General features: G+C 51.6%; 1 protein-coding gene across 1 annotated transcript in view; it reads left to right on the plus strand.

Moving 5' to 3' along the window:
- Positions 1-1,300: 1,300 nt before the first annotated feature.
- ETH_00021470 (uncharacterized protein) overlaps positions 1,301-21,179 on the plus strand; it is a gene marked incomplete at both ends in the record, with an annotated part of 32,108 nt that continues 12,229 nt past the window's right edge. The window contains 24 exons of the mRNA XM_013374521.1: positions 1,301-1,383; positions 1,646-1,757; positions 1,921-2,006; positions 2,401-2,647; positions 3,024-3,096; positions 3,246-3,367; positions 3,565-3,934; positions 4,095-4,535; positions 4,764-5,100; positions 5,250-5,316; positions 5,486-5,569; positions 5,798-6,487; positions 6,640-7,290; positions 7,393-7,533; positions 7,713-8,588; positions 8,817-9,333; positions 9,569-13,889; positions 14,108-15,009; positions 15,160-15,515; positions 15,678-18,014; positions 18,262-18,577; positions 19,131-19,450; positions 19,879-19,995; positions 20,205-20,739. Of these exons, the coding sequence (XP_013229975.1) occupies positions 1,301-1,383; positions 1,646-1,757; positions 1,921-2,006; positions 2,401-2,647; positions 3,024-3,096; positions 3,246-3,367; positions 3,565-3,934; positions 4,095-4,535; positions 4,764-5,100; positions 5,250-5,316; positions 5,486-5,569; positions 5,798-6,487; positions 6,640-7,290; positions 7,393-7,533; positions 7,713-8,588; positions 8,817-9,333; positions 9,569-13,889; positions 14,108-15,009; positions 15,160-15,515; positions 15,678-18,014; positions 18,262-18,577; positions 19,131-19,450; positions 19,879-19,995; positions 20,205-20,739 (14,101 nt within the window). The remainder of the gene's footprint in view (positions 1,384-1,645; positions 1,758-1,920; positions 2,007-2,400; positions 2,648-3,023; positions 3,097-3,245; positions 3,368-3,564; positions 3,935-4,094; positions 4,536-4,763; positions 5,101-5,249; positions 5,317-5,485; positions 5,570-5,797; positions 6,488-6,639; positions 7,291-7,392; positions 7,534-7,712; positions 8,589-8,816; positions 9,334-9,568; positions 13,890-14,107; positions 15,010-15,159; positions 15,516-15,677; positions 18,015-18,261; positions 18,578-19,130; positions 19,451-19,878; positions 19,996-20,204; positions 20,740-21,179) is intronic.

The following is a 21,179-nucleotide window of genomic DNA, read 5'->3' on the forward strand; positions in this document are numbered from 1 at the left end:
ATCCGCCCACGGCGTCTTCACACATCCGTGAGTGTACCGGATTAGCACATTCTTTTTTAGCCTATTTGTTACCTTAGATGCTCCCTGCCCTCTTGGTACAAGCTTTCTCACACCTAATATTGTCACAGAGGGCACGAAAACAATGAAATAAGTCGAATAATAAGCACGGAACAACATGGGGAAGCACCAGTATATGGTGGAGTGACACATTATACCTAATGTGTAGATCCAGAAGCCGCTCGCTGTTGCTCCGACGCAAAATGCTACGACTTCCTTAACATTGCCGAGCCGTTGCTGAATAGCCGTAAGAATTGCATACAAGTCATTTAAAACTATAGCTATAGGGTTTGTGTCACGCAGATGATGGGCTCAACAGGGGCCCCAGAGGCTGGCGGTGAAGGGCAACGGGCCATACAGAGCTCTAAGAAGCTCAAGGCGAAAAGTGGGCTCTAGCTGGGTTTAAGAAGATCTTCTGCACTTTGTTTTTATAATTTTGAGGTATTTGTATTCTTTAGGTCCTTTGTTGCCACAGAAGGACGCGTTTTAGACCTCGTCCTTGAGGGCCGGCCACGAGCGCCACCGAGCACGACTCGCTGGCTCTGTCTCCCCGTGCTCCGAATGAGCCTATGGGGATGGCCCCCGTTTGTCTCGCCTTCTCCCCATTCATTACTCTCATACAAATCGGGGATTATCCCGAGACGCCCACTTTTGGCGCATAGTTGCGGCTCTCGGCCTCAGGGCGGCGCCCGCCCGCCTCGAAGTCACCACAAGCAGCTCACACTTTGTCAACACCTTTTGCGGAACAGCAAGTCATAAAGGAGAATTGTGAAAGCGGGGCTTACCAACTGGGTAGCGCTTACTGCTCCTGCATTCTTGGAATCAAAGGGCCGTCCTCGAGTCTCGTCGGTGCAGGGGCTTACTTCGAAAACGGATGGAAGCGCAGCGAGAACAGGCGGCGCCCTCTGGTGCTGCTGTGTCGAATGGAGTGGCCAGAAGCGCATGAAACATCCAAAAGACCCAAGGGCTTGAAGATCGTTCAGCTGTCACACGGAGAAGTAGGAAAAGCGGTACCATCAGTAGCAGCAGCAACAGCTGCAATCAGAGCAGGAATAGAGGCAGTAGCACGAGCTGTCTCAAAGACCTATACCATCGCTGAATCAACTGCAATACCACCAAGGACAGCAGCAGTGCAACCAGCATACAACAGCAACTGCCGTACCAGTCGGCGTAGTTACCACCGAGTCGGAGTCTGCTTATGACTGTCGCTGTATAAGCATGTCTTGGTCTCTGCATACAAACAATGTTGGCAAACATCCTTGACCAAGTCATCAAGACGTATGGCAAGGAATTCCTCGGGGACTGGGACCCAATTAACAACTTTAGGTGCGCTGGCTTCATCAGTGCGGGACAGCAATACACTGGCTAACTCGCATAGAGCTGAGCTACTAAATTTAGAATCGCGTGTCGCAATAGTATCCCCGCACAGCTGATTTTTCCATTTACGTGCGAGATGATGGGGGGCCTTTACAGCTGGCGATGGCGCCTTCAAGGGAGTGTAGGTCTTAGAAGAGGGCACAGTGCGACTTCAGTGCCTACGCATGTAGGAAAGGCGCTTCCAGTACACTTTTATGTGGGTGCCTTTCAGAATTGACTCGCTGACGGATCCAGAGATACACCTGACGAACATTCCGTTCCCGCAGCAGCTGTTCGAGCTTGCTGAAATTCCCTTCGCTGTGGACTACTCCAATATAGCAAAAGTGACAAACGCAGCACTAGCGGGGCCCTGAGTTGCGGTCTGGTGACTGCTGTGCTTAAAGTTGCTGCGTCATAGGCAGATACTATGCAGTGTCTATGGACTTTTCACCTAGGACTTAAGGCTTAAGGGATTATGGCTATGAGTGTGCTCGTGTTCTCGTTTAGGTCCGAGCAAAGTTTTCTTGGCAGACATTTTTCGGAACGCCGGGTGCATATCCTTTTGCCATTGAGGCAGAAGACCTGGAAATAAGGTAAGCTGCAGGAACACAAAAGGGGTCGTTGTTCCCAGTCGATGCAGCTGCTAAAGCTGCCGTTGCGTCCGTTATTTTGTTGCTGCTGCTGCTGATAGTGCTGAAGCATCTGCTGCTTGCCCAGTGACCTACAGCTGAAGTTACTGGCACGCCTGCATGGGCGCCGAGTTTCCATTCCTTGAAAGCAATTCCCGCAGTAGTTTTTCAAGTGTAGAATTGGACTGCTACACAAACGAATATGGAACTAATTAAACGTTTGTCCCTTCAGTGGTGGAATTTGACTTGGAGACAAACGAATATGGAGCTAGTTAAACGTGTGCCCCTTTCTTCTGCTCTTGTCTCCCAAGTTCTTAACCCGTTGACCCCAGTAATCTGTTCAATGGTTCTTTTCCAGAATCCGGCTGCTGTATCCCAGCGAGTGGAGCAGTGAATTCTGGCGCAATAAGATTCTGAAGGCGAAGTTGAAGCGGACTGTTTTATGGGAGAAGTTTGCCTCTTTATTAGGGTCTGCTCAAGGCGACAGATCGTCAGTTGCACAGACCATCGAGCCAAGGATCGTCAATTCCTTGACGATTCGAGTCCGCAACATTCATTTACATATTGTTGATGACAACCTGGGAGCAACGCCTTGGGCATTTGAGGTACGACGATGACGCGACTTCGAAATTTATGGGAGCCATGTGTTTCCTATATCCTGAGAGCCGTTCCCTACGCCGTTTCTCAGCCAGCATTGCCACTTGGTTTTGCTTTTCTCAGTATTCGATTTTTGTGTCTCGTATTTTTTCCCTGACTTCGATGCCCCCAACATTGTCCAGACTTCGTTGCACCGCCTTAATTTCGTAGCATGCAGGCGTACAACTGATGTAACTGTTTGTTCACATTCTGTTATGTGAAAAAATAAATCCAACTTTCCTTTCACGAATTAAGAACTGAATCGTGAGAACAGAGAATCAGCTAATGACGTTCGCTGTTTACAAGACAAACGATGCACTTTTGTCTTTCGTGTCTTTGCTGCAGTGCCATGTTGATGAGTTTTGCATCGATTCGCCGAGACGGGGAGATCCCCGTATCTCTGATATTGAGGCCACAGGTGACGAGTTGACATAGGAGCTTCTGCTTAGTCGAATATGCGCAACGACACAATGTGTTTATAGCAAGAGTAATGTATTATGTGCAGCCTTGTTGAAATACTTCATTATATGTACAAGCTTTTGTTTGTTGCTGTGAGTTCGTTCGTAGGCCTGGAGCAGTGTCTCCTGATGGGCCTTTGGATGCGGTTTGTAGGAATGCATATTTGGTTCAGGGAATTCCCGAAGCCTCAGCTCAAAGGCAAAGCCGGCGTAACAGTCAACATTGACAAAGTGAGCTTCATATTTAGGTTTGTACGCTATTAGTGTCACCTTGACCACTACAGGCTGGCCGAATGCGGGCAGCGGAAGGACTTGTTGAAGCAAAAGTCTTGAGTTTGTCAAGAAATGGAAGCTTCCAGTGAAGCCTTATGTAAAGAATAAGCGGCGGCCATTCCTTCATACGTTTTTAAGTGCCTGTGCCTTTGCAGGCACGGGAGCTGCGTCGCCGTCTTCGGCGCAACCCCAAGGATGAGGAAGCTCAGCAGCTGCTCTCAGAGCTATTGCAAAGGGACGCAATTTCAGAAGTTGATGGTTCGTCGTGTGGTGGATCGGCGGGGGAAGCAGATGCTACATCAGCTGCTTCTGCAAGCATGGCTGCAGAGACTGGGAAGAGTTCTTCCAATCTCCTCCCGGAGTTGCAACGTCTTAGCAGACAAGGAACGGCGTCTTTGGCAGGGGTTGACCCTGGGACCCTCACAAACATGTTAAGCAAGGAAATACAGGAAACCCTAAATATTGAAGACAGAAACGTCTCTCTATCACTTGCGTCTAGAGTTCTTCGGTGGGGATGGTGGTCTGGTAAGTTCGTTGATATCTGTAAAGTTCCTTTTCTTAAGAAATAAATGCAGCCTTCATACGAAGAATATTGATACTTTGGAATTTTCACAGTAGCTTGCTTGCTACGCTAGTTGATAAGGGCATTCGTGTGGCAATTTGGGTGCTGCAATCATGGGTGCAGGTAAGGAGGCTTCCCCACACGGTCAACATATTGACGACCTACCATTAACTCCTATTAGTGCTGAAACCCTTTTAAATTCAAACGAACACGCCGAAGGTCACAGTGGATGTGAAGCTATAGCCGTGTCGCACCCAGTTTCGCTATCTAGCGCAAAACCAGTATTGGGCAACCCGGCTGCAGCTGCTACCACTGCTGCTGCGTCAGCTGAAGCTGCGGCTGATGCAGCCGCCAAGGCAAAGGCAGTTGCGGCAGAGACGCTTCGCAGTAAAGGAGAAGATAGCGAGTCTAACGTGAGCAGCAACACCAGGTCGGAATCAGATGCAGAGCTCCTAAGCGGCGTGAGGGCTGCCCGCGCATTTAAAGTTGTCCCTTCGCAAATAAAAGATCTCCTCGACGACAATACTCATGCACTGCGCATAACTCCAAAGAAAGGAATCGAAAGTACGTCGAGTACCGGTTATTCAAAAGCGTGGGACATCTAACAGACGCACTTGCAGAGTCTTTTACACGCTTGCTGCTATCACTCTTGATCTTCCACTACAGTTTACCTCATAGAGGACCACAGTGTGTGACACTTTGCTCCCGTACAAAGGCTGCGGGTCAAAGAGGAGACTGCCTCAGGACCGCTGCTTGTGTCATGTTCGGACATTGCTTGCCTTCGAATCGCAGTGCACATCCTTTTCAAGAAATGGGAGTTGCGAGCTCTGGGATCGAACCTCGCTGTGAATAAGCAAAGTTGGAAGACTGTTGAGATGTCTTTTCTTCACCACGATCCAAGCCTCTATTCTCCCCTCCCAGGGACAGCCAGCCCGGCAGGGCAGCAACAATCCCAGAAGGGAGAACCTCTTAAAAGACAGGAGCCGCCTCCTCCGTTGTTTGACGGCAGTATTGAACACAAACCTCTGCAGTTAACGTTTACCTCGGCTGCCGTGACTTCACTCTTCAACTTCGTGAAGCTTATGGATGTGTGGTTCATATTCCTGAAGGGCGCAGGAAGACCGACAAGGTTGGGCTGGCGATTCCTTGATTCAAGCAGACGGCTTTATACTTTTTGCGGAGCAAATTTAGTTGTGGTTCTCAATCTAAGTGTTCCGCAGCTACTAACATGTCTTAAGAGCAACTAGTTATTCCGGTAGTGCTGCACTGCGCCTTCAGGCTTGTTGCGAGGGAGGAGGAGTGCGCGGCGTACGTGGAGATGTGGAAGAGGAGGCTGACTGCTAAGGTCCACAGACGCGAGAGACAGATGACCATTTGTCTTGGCGCTTTCTTTCAAATCTTATTGTCTTCTTGATATACGCCTTGCAGCCCTTTGCATGTAAACTGTCAAGCTATTAGGCTTTCACGGTCACTTTTTTTTGTGAGCTTGTTGTGGTGCGGTTGTCTTGCTGTAGGCGGAAATGCGTGATGTTGTCGATCGATTCATTTCAGACTTTGAGCATAGCAGCCCCCTATACTTAATCGTAAAGCTACGACAGGTGCGCTTAAAAGTAGAATCAAGTGTTGTATAGACCCTTCGGCATTGTGGTGGTTTTGCTATTGCCAGTGCTCAAAAGGGTGTCAGGTCTCGAAGACTTGGCTGTCCACCTGCCAAGGAAGGACCGTCAACTGCTAGACCGATAGAGAACGTCCAATTAGGAACTCGATGAACGCATGTGATGATACGTGCATTTGCCAGTCGGTGAACTTGTGCGAATGCTCTGCAGTTGGCGGAAGATAACCTGACTTGGCGAGACGGTGTTAGCGCTGCGGTATTGCAAAAGCAAATCTTTGGCCGCTTCACTGAGACGTGTTGTCGGCCTGAAAGGCTGGGAAGCATGCAGTGGGCGACAGGGGAGACTGCAGAGACAAGCACAGATGGCTTAAACGGGGGCGATGCAGAGTTCACTGACAAGGAGCGGCTTCTCTTTGAAGATATTGCATGCACTGTCGATGAAGCATCAGGTGACGAACGCGGGGGCTTTGGTGGCAAGCGGTGGTTTTACATTGACGGAATCGTGTCCGTGCTGGCACCAAATTTGTGCATTTGCTTGCTGCCCCTTATTCAACCTGGCATGCACGTAGCCGTGCCTACACACTTGCAGCAGCAGAAGGGGAATAAACTTAGGCCGACTATGAGCAGATTAGGGACGCTGGGCTTGCTGGAGAGACTAGAGGCTCAGAAGAGCTTGGAGCGTGACGCGGCTGCGCCGTGTAGTGACGGGCTGCCATCCACAACTTTGATGTTCCGCATTTGCGCGGACTTCAAGTTTCGTCAGGAAAAAAGGAATGATTTTTTCAAATGCAACGATATATTTATTGATTCCGTTTTTATCGAAAAATGTTTCGCCTCTCTAAAGGCAACGCCGTGCGACGAAGCAATCTTGCTGCGCGCCCGTCACAATCCTGAGCTACAGGTACATTCTACTAATTTTTGCATCTGGCTGCTGGGTGTTTGGATTTCCAGAGTATTGAGCTATGATTTTGGAGTGTGTCGGAGACTCTAGGTGCAACACAGACTTCAGTGGCAACTTTCCGAAGCTTTTTATCTACTATGTGTTTGTTGCAGACGCCATTCCCCCGTCTACTCGTCTCAGTTACCCCACTAGGTGAGATGGGTTGTACCACTTGTGTGTACTTGCCGGCTGATCCGCCATCGCGCATTGGTTGGGGGATTGGCCCCGCACGCTCTCCCTTGAGGGGCCGTGGAGCGGAACCCCCAGTTACAGCCTTCCCAACAGATGAGGCCTACAAGAAGTGTGTGACAAGGAAAAGCGATGCCTCAAAGCCTGTGCTACATTCGGCAAGAACCAGAGGCAAGGGCCATGCTGGTAGTAGACCTGTTGTGTTAATTGATAGTATCACTGACTCCGAAGACGGGAAGCGGAATGACTCTACTCCTAGCCAACAGTCTCTTTCTCAGAGGATCCGTCCCTCTCGAGTCTATTCGAACATCCATTCTTTTTTTGACAGAGCCAGACATCTTGCAGATATTGTTAAGAAGATTCCAAAAGCGGCACGCGCCAAGAGTCGAAGTGGTCCGAAGAGACGCTGCTCCATTGGAGGTGACAAAAACCGGACGCTTCTAATTAGTATCAGCAGCAAGACAGTTTGGGATGAGGAGCTCGGAGGTCCCCTTGAAAAGAAAAAAACATGGATTAATATTCCGGAAATTTCAGTATCCGCCCCTGAACTTATTCCATTTGCAGAGGCCATCCCGGTGAGTCATGCATGGATGCTATTTTTTTTGAGGGGAGGAATTATCGGGAAAAGTCACATCTGAAAACCTTTACACATGCGTTGTTCCCTTTTGCCCAAACAGATGAATTTTGTCACCTGGGATCTCTTTAGGGAAATAGATTGTCTTCTTCCTGCTACAACGGAAGATGCCATGGGTTTGGCACTTGGATACTGCACGAACATTGATAACACTCTGAGACTCACTGCTCAAAAGGCCACAGTGGTGAGTACAACACTTCTCATCTACTTTCGTGGGAAGGAATTGTTCTTTACTATTAAAGAGTACACGCTAAAAGACAGTTAGCCATTTAACCATTGCGACGCACTGACTTTTTTGTTTTTTCAGAAGCTTGCATCATCCTCGTAACCAGTGCACTTTGCGCGTTGCGTTTACCTCTCCAGGTCTACCGTTTGTCATCCCTTGACTATTCACGCGTTCTATCTCACTTGAGAAGAGATGCCTTGGCTGAGGCGCAGGAGCTACACCAACAGGCTGAAGCTGAAGCAGCAGCGAAAGCGGCAGCCCAAGCAGCAGCTGCAAATACGGGTCGCTTCGGAAGTAACCCCTGGGAGGGAAGAGCTGCCGTAAGCGACAGTGAAACACCTAGCCGGAGCAGTTCGTCCAGCAGCAGCATCAACAAAGGACGCTGGGGCCAAAGAAGTTGGGCAGAGCGAACAGCAGCAGCGACAGCAACAGGAAGACCTCTTGCCTTTATTGGTGAACGCCCGATGGATGCAAGGCGAGATTTTGAGGCTCAGAGGCGTCTGAATTCGAGGAATTCCTCATCTAATCAGTCAGTCACCGACCCTTATTCAGAGGCTCTTTCGTTTTCTGATTCATTTCTCACACCGTCTCCTAGTGAAGCCGGGCTGCACGCTGGTGATTGTGGTTCCTCGCGTCTGAAGCAAGCTCTGCCCAGCTCTCACATTGACGCTTCAGAGAGCAGTAATGAGGATTCTGATGAAGGGGCGTTCTTTGAGAACTGCGCATTGGGCTTTGCACGTTATATGGGATCACGGGAGGCGCTATTGGCCGACATGGACTATGAGCCAGTGGAGGCTCATGGTTTCACCTCCTCCTGCTGCGGCTTGAAGGGCTGTGTCAGCACTTTCAGGCTGACTCAAACGACTCTTAAACGGAAGGGTTCAGTTGCGTCGCTTTCATTAAATGTTTCGGTTGAGGCAGCGGAGGCGTCAGTGATGGCTCAACCTCCCAGCCCCACGGGCACACTGTGCGCTACCACAGACTGCACAGTTCTTTCAGTTAGCGGCGTCAAAGTGAGTCGCGTGGCCAAATGCCACTGTGTTTCGCAAATGCCTTACGACGACTTGACTGGGCTGACAGATGAAATTCTTTCTTTGAAACTTGTCCCTGAGCTTAAACACGGAAGAGTTTAAACGAGTTCTTTTTTGTTGGCAGTTAGCGGAGCCTTTCTTTCGTATTTCGCCTTATTCACGATGTGCCTGCCGTTTTCCTGTGATTCTCGTTGTTTTCCGTGGTCACAGATTGGGACGACCAAGTGCCCTCGGCAAACTGTGGACGTCTCCGTCAAGCATATCAGCGTGGGTGTCTGTAAACAGCTTGTCTCGTTAGCTGCCTGTAGGCGCTTCCTCATGCCCACCGCCTATCCCTACAGTGACGTGCTGAGAGATACGAAGCCACTGACTGCAAAATTCGCCCAGATTAATTCTCTCCAGCGTAAAGGGTTGATGCCAAAGCTTTCAAAGAATGGGTCTTCAGAGCAGCAGACACAGCAACCGAAGCGAGATATCACAACCCCTGAACAGCAGGCCGCGCAGGATACAAGTGCCGACGGAGATACAGGGAACACACAAGAAAATGGAGCTTCAGCATCACCACCGGCTGCTGATATTATGGATGCCGATGGGGCTAAGCTGGTTTCATTGTCACCCGCAAATAAAGACACGCCTAGCGTTAGAGGTCAGGGGCTCCGCATACCAGAGGAGAAACGCCTTGAGGATTTCTTGCCTGTACCAACGAGCGGACCATGGTCCGCATGTGGTGAGCAACCCATACTTATAAAAATAGTCGCAAGAGACATATTCGGACCGATAGTTCAGAATTTTGTCATGATCTAGTACTCATGAATTGCTTCCTGTACGGACAAGTTGGGCTGTTGCACGGGCACCACGACGACACTGTGTTCTGGAAGTGTGCAGAAATATTACTGTAGGATGCTTGCAGCTTTCAACTCCAACTTCTTTGTGCTGTTGTGTTGTTTGTTGCATATATCTAGATGGGAGTCGTCTTAGCTGGTTCTTCAATGACGAGGAGACATCTCAGAAGTTCACCAGCGACATTTCGCCTCTCAAATTTCTTGGGCCTGGGCAAGAAAACAGTGAATCTTACCAGCGATGGCGACTCGCTAGGCGCCTCAGAGCAAGGGGTCGGGAAGTACCGTCTGATCTGCTTCGGGAAACTGTTGAGGGCGCTAATTCCCATAGTTCTCCTGAAGGTGCTGCTGAAGCGGCAGTAGATGTAGCTGACGCGGGTCAAAAGTCAATGCAGGTGTCTGCAAAAGTTGGCTGTCTCTGTGTTGGCCTTTACACCCAGCAACAGTACCTTGCGGTGCTGTTGCGGGTATATGGAGCGCGTGTGTACTTGAGGAGAAAACGAAAGGATGTACGTGTGAAGGCCAAAGTTGGGGAGTTTTTTGTCGAGCACTCAAAGACGCGAGATACCCAAAGGCGCAGCATCGTGCTCTGTAAGAAGGTCGTTCATGTCGGTGCCCAGTGCCGTCGCTTCTGTCCCTCACCTGAAACTGCTGTTCCTTCTTCGCCAGCTCCGCGGTCAGAAGAAAGCGACCCAGCTGCTCTTATCCGGTCTGAGATGGAGCAATGGTCAGGCGAGAGCCGACGCACCAGCAGAGAAGCTTCCCCGCAGGGCCACATGAGAGAGGCCATGTGGGGACCTCTGAAGCTTCCAACTCCGACAGACCCCACTGAGGACAGACAGCGCAGTGATTTGGGCGGGTTTTACCGAGGAAGCGAGAAAGGCAGACCCTCGGGGGAGAAAAGAAGTGACACGAATAGGGGGTTTGGAAATCCGTCGAGCCCTCCAGGGACATCAAATATATCAGATGACGGACAGTCTCTGCGACCATTGCGTCACTCTGTGCGGCAGCATCCGAAGCACAAGGCTGAGCAAGAGCCGTCAACGCGGCCTGCTTCAGCAAGAAAGAGGGACGAAGAGGCAGCTTCCGGCAGTGAGGTGTTGTTACATGGAGAACAAATCCACGCAGCAAGGTTTCCTGAAACGTCGACGAAGATATGCAGATTCGCCTCATATTCTGAGCGGGAACAAAGTTCTGGGTATACAGATAGCTCAGACCAAGCAGATATGCTTCTAGGAAGCCAGGCTGCAGACTTTTTAGAGGAGACAGAAGAGGAGCAGGGCGCACCTTTAGTAACTGTCTCCCACGGCATTCACGGCCGCGCGCGCTCTGGGCTATCACTGGGTCATGTAAGTCTTGGAGATCATGCAAAATCGCAGGATAAGTCAAGTACACCAGAAAGCCTGCGGCAGCTTAGGACGCGAGCGGTCGGGGCAGTGCAACGCATGCATCAGCATCAACACCGAGGCCTGCCGTGGCACTGGAAGGCTGGTGCTGCTGATAACAGTCAAATGGAAGAAGTAAGTAATGCTTCTCAGGGCCACCTGACTCCTCAAAGCTCTTTTGACGAGTCTGAGAGGGGATACGGAAGATCTGCTACTGCAGGAGATGAGACGGCGTGGCTCCCAGATGTAGTTGGGGACTGGACGTTGAGAGATGAGGTTGATGCAGATGCAAGCAGCCGAACTGGTGAGCATCAGACCACGATCGGGCATGATTGCAGCTTCGGGATTCCAGGGGCCCCCCTCAACCTGCTGCTGTTTGAAGATAGTGGTATTAGCAAGAGGGGTGGGGCCAAAGGCAGAGAGGGAGTCCAGCAAGCCACATTGGGAAAAGGAGGCAGTACCAAAAGAATCGACCAGATGTCGCTGTCTGCCCGTCTCCAACCGGAACTGAAAAGCACAGAAGCACAGCTTTGTCTGCAGTCCATTCATGCGTTCCCCACCGCGAATCTTCTCTGTTGCCTTACGGATTCGGCGTTATGCTTAAAAAGCCTGTGGAACGAGGAGACAATCCGTGCACGGTGTCTCATTGCGTGCTTGCTCGGAGATGTAAGGTCCCAGAAGGCGGCACAGACAGCGGGTCTTAACCTTCAGGCCTATGCAGATCCAGAAGGCAAGAAGCAACCGAAGAGACAATTCACGCTTAACCGTCGTCTTCCTCAGCAACAGCGGGCTGACACTTTCAGCAGCAGGGGTTGTGAAGACAGCAGCGACACAAGCTTTGTTGGTCCCGGCGGTGGCCCATCACGAGGTAACCGAAAGCTTCGCAAGCTTGCAAGGACAACATTTAGCAGGCGAGGTGGCCCTGAAGGTTTTTCTGACGGCGAAGAGAGCATTGGCGCTGGCTCTACGGCATATGAAGGGCATCGGAAGGCAGGCCGGAACGCTGCGGGAAGCAGACGGCGCAAACGGACAAACATGCATCCCACAAAGGACAAGTGCCGTGCTGTAGAGGTGTCGCCCACACGCAGCCACGTGGAAAGTGCCAGCTGGTCTGGACCCACTGCTGCCACTGGTTGTCGCGATGACCCCATTCCGGACAGCACTGATTCTGTTCAGCAGCAACAGCAGCAAAAGGAGCAACAGCAGACGTGCTCATCAGCTGCAGACGCTCCTGCAAATTCTGCAGCTGAACGAAAAGCTTGTCAACCACATTCTGGTGTCTCAGTGTCTCTAGAGCTTGTGCTAGAAGACGTCACTTGCAATTTGCTCACAGATGATGCTCTTGGCACAGCACTAGCGGAGGACACTGAGAGTGCTGAAACCCACGGCACAGTTGGCACTGGTGAAGGCCTTGACATAGAGGGCACAGCGCACCCCACGTTTGTTGGCTCGCAAGAGCAGCATGGGAAAGCTCCATCCTTCAGAAGCAGACGGAGACATGGCCAGATAGCCCCCAGCAGCAACACTAGCAAGCACAGCAGCTCGAGCTGCAATAGGGATATGAGTAGCATCGACAGCACAGCATCCACCGAAAATATGGCTGGAGGGGATGCTGGAATCGCCTTTCCTCCTTATCCAGTGTTGTTTTCTCCTGACGCTTGTGTCCCACGTGGCCTAGACTTGACGGGAGATGGACTGCGTTCCGACACGCTTCTGCGAAGGGCTGTTGTGGCTGATGCAGCAGCTCTAGGAGTGCGGCTCGAGGCTGTTCTGCGGGTGACCTACACGAGCGTGGCCACAGGCAGCAGCTACGCTAGAAAGCGCGAGGAGCTAAAGGATACTCTTCGCATTGGTTTATGGCGACTTGAGGCTACGCTCATAAGAAATTGCACGTGGATGCTCGCCAGTGTCGTTTTATTTGACGTAAACATCGGAGCCGAATGCCTTCGTTTACTCCCACCCAGAAAAAAGAAAAATGCAACGGGGGCTACAAGGAGTGCAGGGAAGGCTACTGTGTCTTCGAGGACCGGCGTTACAGAAGTAGAGGGGGCTCGCTGGCGCCCGCCTAACTTGAACGCAGTGGCAGAGGGAGAGACCGAGAGTGACGGAGACACGCCGCTGGCGTTGCAACATGCCCTGTGGGTTGCTGAAGGTAGGGGCGACCAACGCACTGGCGAATTCCCTCCCAAGCGGAACAACAAGTCTCTTCTCCCAAGCCCCTGGAGTACACGAGCCGCTACCAGCAGTTTGCCAGAGGGCTACGTGAGTGCAGAAGGGTCTATGCCTGGATCCCGGCATCTTAGAAAAGTCAGGGGAGCTTGCGATGCACTTGATGAAAGAATGACCAGCAGCGGCCCTATTCGCAGGACAACAAGACGGGCAGACAGTTCTGCCGATGCTGAAGTCTTGAAGAGGCGTTTCTCCACCAGTGTTCCCCGGCGCCTTCCGAGCAGTGGAAGCTCGTCGCTGTTCCGTTGGGTTTTTGGGTCACGGAATGCACACAACACTATTGGTGCTGGTTCGAGCCCGTTAGGCAGCAGCCCCAACGCATGCGCCCATCTGCGCCCAGCGCCAGATTGGAGGGGTGGGGCGTTTGCCGATCTAGACAGCTACGGAGACCGCCGTGACATCGCAGCTGAGCCCAAGAATTACACAGACGGGGAAATGTACTTTCCAGGAAGCCAGCTGGACGGGGGAGTCCACCCCAAGCAGCCTCCTGGGGAGGCCAACGCTCCACAAACAAAGATGTCGCCTTCTCGCTGGGTGGGCACCGCCGGAGGATGGACTCGTAATTTACTGAAGACTCGGCGTAGCATCTCGACGCTCAACAGTGGTGAGACTGCGAGACCGTCCTCCGGCTCTCCCCCAAAGGACCGGGGAACAAAGAGAGACTATCCCTTTGGGGGTGGAATGGTGGCGAACACCAGTGCTCTTCAGTCTCCTGTTGCAAGGCAACTTAACAGGCGTGCAAGTGGGAGGCCTCTATTTAGGACAAATCTACAGCCTGACAGCAGTTTCCCGAATATGGAAACCATGCGAGCCTTGAGCGCAATGCCTAGGTGAGCGAACTTTTTTCCCTGTCTCTTTTCCACATGCGCATTCCAGGCATCTACTTTGTGGTTCGTGGTTTATGCGGTGTCTACACAGGATGTGTTTCTATCTGTCGGTACCAGATCTACAGTTTCTGCTAGCCCATGCGCCATCTTATGAAACTAGCTGCGAATTCAGCATTAGCAGGCTAGTTGAGCAACAACCCTGGTGTGCGCATGTGCTTCAGCGTGGGAATCGTGGGACGCACGCATATCTTGCCCAAAGATCAGCAGCCTTTGGGGCTAGGTAGCTTCCCAGATGCCCGGACGCGAGAGCCGTTAGATCCTTCAGTAGCAAGAACTGCCTACGGAAAGAGACGGGGCCGCCGGTTGGGGGATGCTGCAGATATTTTCCAGAAGGATTCAGAAGAGGAGCGAGAGCTTTTTACTTGCACGGCTGTTGACTTGGAGATCAAGCGCGTGGCCATATGGAGCGCTGTGTATCTTCAAGATAACAAGGCTGCAGCAAATCCCTGTAGAGCTTTGGCTGCTGCAGCAGCTTTTGCCCTTGAACGATCGAGGAGGCCTACAGAAGCAAACCCAAAGGATGGTAGAACGGCTCAGAGAGGATCAGCATTGGCAGTAGCAGCTGACACAGATCCCAGAGATGGTGACAGCACAGCAGGCGGCAGCGTCAGAAATCATCCACTGCCATCTCACCGCATGCGGGTCTCCAGAGCTTTAAGGAAACTTTCCCCAAGAGGGACTCAGTGGCACGCCGCTGAAGGTTTTCGAGGTCTCTGCAGCCCTCCAGGAGACACAGGGAGACGGTCGATCTCAAATGCTCGGGCTGGAGACCGCAGGAGTCGATCACGTGAGCAGAGTCGCCTCAGCAAGGCAGCTCAGGAAGTACAACACCTTACGCCTCTGCTGCAGGAGATATGGGCAGAAGACTGGCTTTCTGTTTCTCTGCCTTCGCCTCCACCATTTGCCGGGTACTTTCGCGCGCAAGAAGGACGGGTGTTGCTGCTGCCCGTTCTCGTGCGTGCATCAACTAAGAATGAGAGAGACTTGCTGCAGCGGCGGCGCGAGGAAGCCCATAATGCTGTGAAATCGGAGGCACTCTCCCGCAAGAAAGTTCGCTCGCCAGGTGGGTCGGTCGATTGTGAACAGCAAAGGCAGACCCCGTTTGCACCCACGTGAATAGTCGCGAAGAATCGGGTGTTGTGCTGTCAACTTGTCGCAATTTGGTGTTAAATTGCATGCGGGTTTTGGGTTCGTAACTCGTCTGTGTCTGCAGGGGATCACCACGAAGGTCCTTTGAACTCCGCGGGTGTTTCGGCAAGGACAGTGCATGTTCTGCATGCACCCACGACAGCAGCCGCTGCAGCAGCTCTTGCAGGTGCTGTTTTCAACGCAGTGCCTCAGGAGGAAGAGAAGAGGAAAAATGGGGCGGCGGCAGAGAGGCTACAGGGTGCTAACAGCATCTCACCCCACATTTCTTTGATGTACAGACTGATAGACAAGTCCAGCAATCCCCACACCGCCCAATCTGTGAACACCAACAACGCAGTTCCCGATAGTCGTCCACCTGACACGAAGATAGTTTGCAGGGGAGACATATTCCCCACATTTTGCGCCTGCACTCCTTTTCTTGTAAGAATGGCTATTGCCGTACTCCCTATGTTGCAGCAGGAGGATCTCCTGGGCGAATAAAGCACCCCACGTAGAACAATGCTGAAGTAGCGAGACGTCATAACAGGGACGGATGGACATTTTTGATTCTCGCTGAGCGTAGCATGCTGCATGTGTTTACAGGTCCATGTATTCATCCAACTTTTTGGGCCAGATGGTGAGATGACTGCGGTGGTTTCGCGGCTCTCGATGGGCCTTCAGGCCATCCGACAAGGCATGCAGCAGCAGCAAACCACAGCAGCAGAAGCTGCTCGAGCTGCTGTGCAATGCCTGCCGAGTTTAGCGAACTACTCGGAGTTTGCTGGGGCAGCTCGTACTTCATCTCTGAGCTCAAAGGAAGAACCACGAGCAGTGCAAGAGCAAGAACAGCAGCCTCCAAAGGCGGCGAGCGACAATCGTTCTACCTCCGCCCTTTCTGACAAAGGAAATTCAAATGAGACAGAAGCAAAAGACTCCGAAAATACAGATGAGAGGGCCTTGTATGTCGACAGACGGCTGTGGGGGCCGCTCCCAGGATCTTTGCTACAACTAGGGTTCACCTTGCGTTCTGCGCTGGAGCATCTCACCCACGATTCTTTTGCGTCTCTGTGCATCCACTCACTTCAGTTGACGCTGCCTTCTCCTGGTCAAATTCTTAACCTCCCTGCTGTCCCCGCAACCAGCCGTCTGTTGCCAGTCACTGCTTTCCGCCAGACATTGACGGCGGACGCAACATATTTTCTGTGCTGCCTTGCGGCAGCCCCGTCGTCTCCCTGCGTTGCCGTTGATCTTGTACTGACTATAAAGGGCTTGCACACTAAAGCCGTCTCTTCCACCGACCAGCCGCACCAGCAACGATGGCACGCTAATAATGGGGGTGCGCTAGGCCCTGCTAACTCTGGTCCCCGCACGGGCTTCTCTCCGCTTGATTCGCGAGGCTCCCGACGCTACTCATTTTCTCAGCTGCAGCAGCCATATAATCAGAATCTCTTTTCTTCGGCAGTTGCGGCGGCAGCGGCTTCGGCATCGGCAACTCCTTTACAAGGCCTGACAGCAGCTGGTCTGGAGTCAGAATCAGCACTGGGTTCAATCAAAGTCGCAGCACCTCTTTTGAGGATAGAACTCCTCAAGAGGCCTCGCATTCCTGACGAGGCAACCTCATCTGCACAGGAGATAGCGCATGGCACTTCCCCGCGCATTTCACTGTCTACTGTCTTGTCTTCACCAGCGAAAGGTCGTGCATCAGGCTCAGCAAAAGACAAAAAGCGTGTTTCCACGCTGCAACAAGCCAGACAGTGCAGCTGTGTGTTGGAGGTGCTGCTAAAGGATCTAGAAGCATCATTTGTTTCCGAGCAGCAAGTCTTTGATCGTTTCTCTCAGCATCAGCGCCTTGTAGGCGGTTGGGCGGGAGATCGTAGAGGCTTGGGCTCGACGACTTTTGGAAGTCCGACAGATGATGCTAACATGCTTGGGTCACCACGATGCGCTGGAGAGACATCGGGCTCATGTATTGAACCATTTCGCATGATTATATCATTGAAGGACTGCATTATTAGGGGGGAAGATGGAAGTCGACTGTTCCAGAATGCCTCCGTAATCCCCAAATTATTTTCGGGGGACTTTAGCTCGAGCGCTCAACCGACGGGAAGCCTACAGTCGCCACATAGTCCTTACACAGCAGCTGCAGGTCCATCTCCGTCGGTTGCTGGTAATACAACTCCAACAGGAGCTCAGGGAGCTGGAGCGACTAGTGTAACAGCTGGCCGCAGGCACCAGCACAGAACTCGTCTGTCTGTCCGGCAGGCACTGATGTTGGACTTGCCTCTGCAGGACCCTCTGTTGCAGTGGCTCGTCTGGGTGTCGGACGAAATGATATATGCATCAGCTGAAGTAGCACAACTGAGGGTACAGCTGCGCGCGCTACAGGCAGCCACTGTTTATTCCTGGGGCATTGGCTTGTATGGAGCTTTACAGCAGCTCAAGCATTTCCGACTGCAGTTCCCTGCTTTGAGCTTTGGCTGTTGCTTCTCGACAGCCTCGTGGATGATACCCGTTGGAGTGCATGCGCAACAGCTTTTGAGGGTCTCACAGCTGCAGTCAAGGGGCCCTTCCCCGTGCGTACCGGAGCGCCAACACAAGCAGCATACGGAAGAGGCAGAAGAGCAGGCAATTCGCAGGTCGCTGCTGCTGCAGAGGAGGGGGCTTGGTATTTTGTCTCTCCTTTATCCTGGACTGCCGCCTCCTGCCCTGGCCCCCGACAAGTGGCATGGATATCTTCCGCTACAGCTGCCTGAGATGGCGGCATCCATGTCAATTCAGCAGGTACTACAAGTGCTTGAGGCGGACATTGCAGCAAGAGAAGCAGCAGCGGCGGCCAACACAACAGCCCAGTCAGCAATAACGCCCTCACCGTGGAGATTGCAGACAGCGGATCTTTTTCAGCACCATTCTGATTTGCAAGCCAGTCCTTCGCAGCAACCGGTGTGTGGACAATCTTATGCTTTGGGGGAAAAGGGAATACAGTGCATTTTCTTGAACGAACAGGCGGCGTTTTCGTCGCCGTGATGTCCCTGCCAGATGTAAACTGTCTAGACGTGTTCGGAGTCTTGATCGCGCTGATAGAAGAGCATGCTTGATTTATCAAGATTCGATTTGTAATATTGTTGATTATACCAACACGTCGCCTTTCGGGCCACTCTTTTAGTTCTTCTTTGTGTTGCCTTTGCAGGGCCGGAGCCATCCTGCTTATGGTCGCAGCCTGACGGCAAGTTTGGAACCCTACACAGGCTACCATGGGGCTGCCTCAGCTGAAATGCCATCTATGAGGATGCCGTTTGGAAAGAGTTCGCTTTTGGCGGACTTCAGAGGTCCTCTAAGGAGGGGCAACTTGCCGACGTCACAGGCACAGCGCCGTCCATCTGCGAGCGATGCCCCGTCTTCCTCCTCTCCAGACGGTGTCCGAAATTCTCCCGATGATGCTGACAGGGAGAGCAGCCTTGCAAGCCCTAGGCGACCTCCTGAAAGTTTCTGGAGTCGGATGCGAAGTGCGTTGCAGATACACCACGATTTAAGATTTCAGAATATCAAAAGAAAGCATGCATTATCAGCAGTAAAGTACGTTAGCTGGCTGCCCTTTAAATATGAAGTACTCCAGTTGTCCTAAGCGTTTCTGTTGAGTCAGCGTGTCAACTAAATTGCAGATTGCATATGCTGCCGACGGCGTCGAATGGCTGATGTGGCTCCGTCTAGAAATTCCACGGCGAAGGTCGGACCTGGGAGTCCCAAAAGCCGCGTCAGCAGGCTCATCCACTCCGTTGCCTCCAGTATCTCTGCTGCTTCCTCTCTCAGCGCTACTTTTGGGGACAAGCGCTCTCCAGTGCCTTACGCCCACATTTCTCCTTCGGCAACAGGCATTCCGAATTGTACGGGGGGGACACACGTTTGAAATCACTTGAAATTCTAGATCTAGTGTTATGAGTCTAGGGAAAACAGCACAGCGCCTCCAGCGCCATGTTAACCCGTGTGTGCAAGGCGTCTGTTTGGTGGGCTTGATGTTTGCACATAATGCGTTGCGTTGCTATTTGTTGTAATCTTCAGTCCGCTCGGAGCGTAGGCGGTTCACAGCATTCCCACTGCAGTCAAACCTCTTAGAGGGCAAGAGTGGGCAGTGGTCAGAAGCGCCTGCTCCACTGCCAAACGAGCCAAGTCAACGCAAATCGGCGCCTTCTCGGCAGGAAGCCGCAGCCCTTGGAGCAAAATTGCAGAAGGTGGTGGAGCTGACATTTAAGGGAATTGAGATATGGTTTGTATTAGGTGCTGGGGACGGAGACCAGTCTTCCCTTCAAGCGGCGGACGCAGCTCCTACGCCAGAGAATCTCAAGAAAGCGGGTATTGCATCTTTGAAGAAAGGAAGCAGAGTGCGTCGTTTTCGTGAAGCTTTTGAAACATTTTATACGTTCCACAAGCGTGGGCATGCTTTGTTTTCTTTCCACAAAGCGTAGGATGTTTTGTAGTGGATGTCGGACTTTCGCTGCTGAAAGCACGCAGCTTCTCTGCCATGTCTGTAGACTGCATGTGAATCACAGCGGACTGCATGTGAAGTAATATCATATCATTGTATGTACGACGCATGTTCGCTTTGATGTATCACCGACAATGCAATGGAGAGCGGATATGGTCACTGACAATAGCTCAGCTTTTGCGCAGATAAGCTTTGGAGGTATATGTATGTGGTCTGCTCACTTCGTTTTCATTTGCTTCTTGTATCTGCGCACTTATAAGAGAGAGTCAAACTCGTTGGCATCCCCAAAAAGTGATAATTTGCAATGCTTGCTGGTCGTTTCAGGCTAAGCTGAAGTCTCTCACTGTAATGAGTTCCCCCAAATCATTTCAAGATATCTCAGTAGAGGAAGGACTCCACCAGCGAACGGAGGGGCTGCCGCTGTCTAGGACTCTGATGCAGGTAGCTCATTAGTCATACATGTCGTAGTCACCTATCAGTCATGGACGTGAGAGGACCACAAAATTCTGAATGGATTAATGCAGATGCTGAGATACAGCAAGGCATCCTTCTGTGAACTAGCGCCAAGTAATGTTGCAGCGCCCGACTCCGAACGCAGTTGAAGTGCCGAGCCTCCTTGCTTGATGGTGCATTCGTGGTTAACATTGCAGGTTCTGCTGACGGCTGTCAATAGGAAGGGACTCTGCGTAGAAGAGGAGAACCTTGAAGACCGGCGAAAGCAGCAAATTGTCGTGGGGCTTCTGGTTGCGTGCACATTGCGGATGCTGCAGCGGGGACCTGACGTGAATGCCTGTGGAGAAATTGTAGAATTGAGTGCAATGGTAGGGTCACCATTCCCTTGCAGTGAATTTATTGTGTCTAAAAAGTATCAGGGGCTAGGAAGAGGCTCCAGTGGAGTGTGGACAGGCCATGGTTACCAAAGGCAGCTTCCAGAAAGTCAGCAGCAACAAGAAGCACCTTCTAACAGTAAAAGCATGAAACAGTCTGGTTTGGCCTCACTTTTCCACGCAACAGATACGCATCCGCTAGACAGGCAGCAGACAATTTTGCAAGATGAAGGGTCGATCGTTCTCAGTAATTTCCCCGATGTACTCGAGGGATATGGAGGGGCCCTGCTACTCCCCAATCTGCAGCAGCGCAGCGATTGCCTTCTATCTGTGACTTCATCTACGGCTACAGTATCAGGTACGTCGCATGGAGGTTTACAGTACCCATGGTGGACTTGTGCTAAATGCTCAGTGTAGTACCTATTACTTTCCTTATACTTGCAAATTGTTGCTTGCGGGCAGCCTTCTACTGTTTAGCGCCGACTGTAGAATCATGCTTGTGAAGTGCAACCATGCAGTAAAGCATCTCCTCACTTATATGTCAGATACCCTTGCTTGCCTCACCTGTCGTGGCAGTTACCATACCCACACGCAGGCACTTAAAAGCCTAAGATTCATACATATCGCATGCCCTGCTGCCAGGCCAGCTCACAAACTTGCCAAACAAAAAGCACGCAAAATGACTTTGTCGAGGTTCATGGCTCGCGTGTAAATTAATATTTACTTATCAGTATGCCTTCAAAACCTCATATACAGGCATGCAGATCTAGTTTGTGCACAAAGTACCGCATATGTCAT

The sequence above is a fragment of the Eimeria tenella genome, genomic scaffold (assembly GCF_000499545.2).
Source record: "Eimeria tenella Houghton genomic scaffold, Eth_scaff21, whole genome shotgun sequence".
Lineage (NCBI taxonomy): Eukaryota > Apicomplexa > Conoidasida > Eucoccidiorida > Eimeriidae > Eimeria > Eimeria tenella.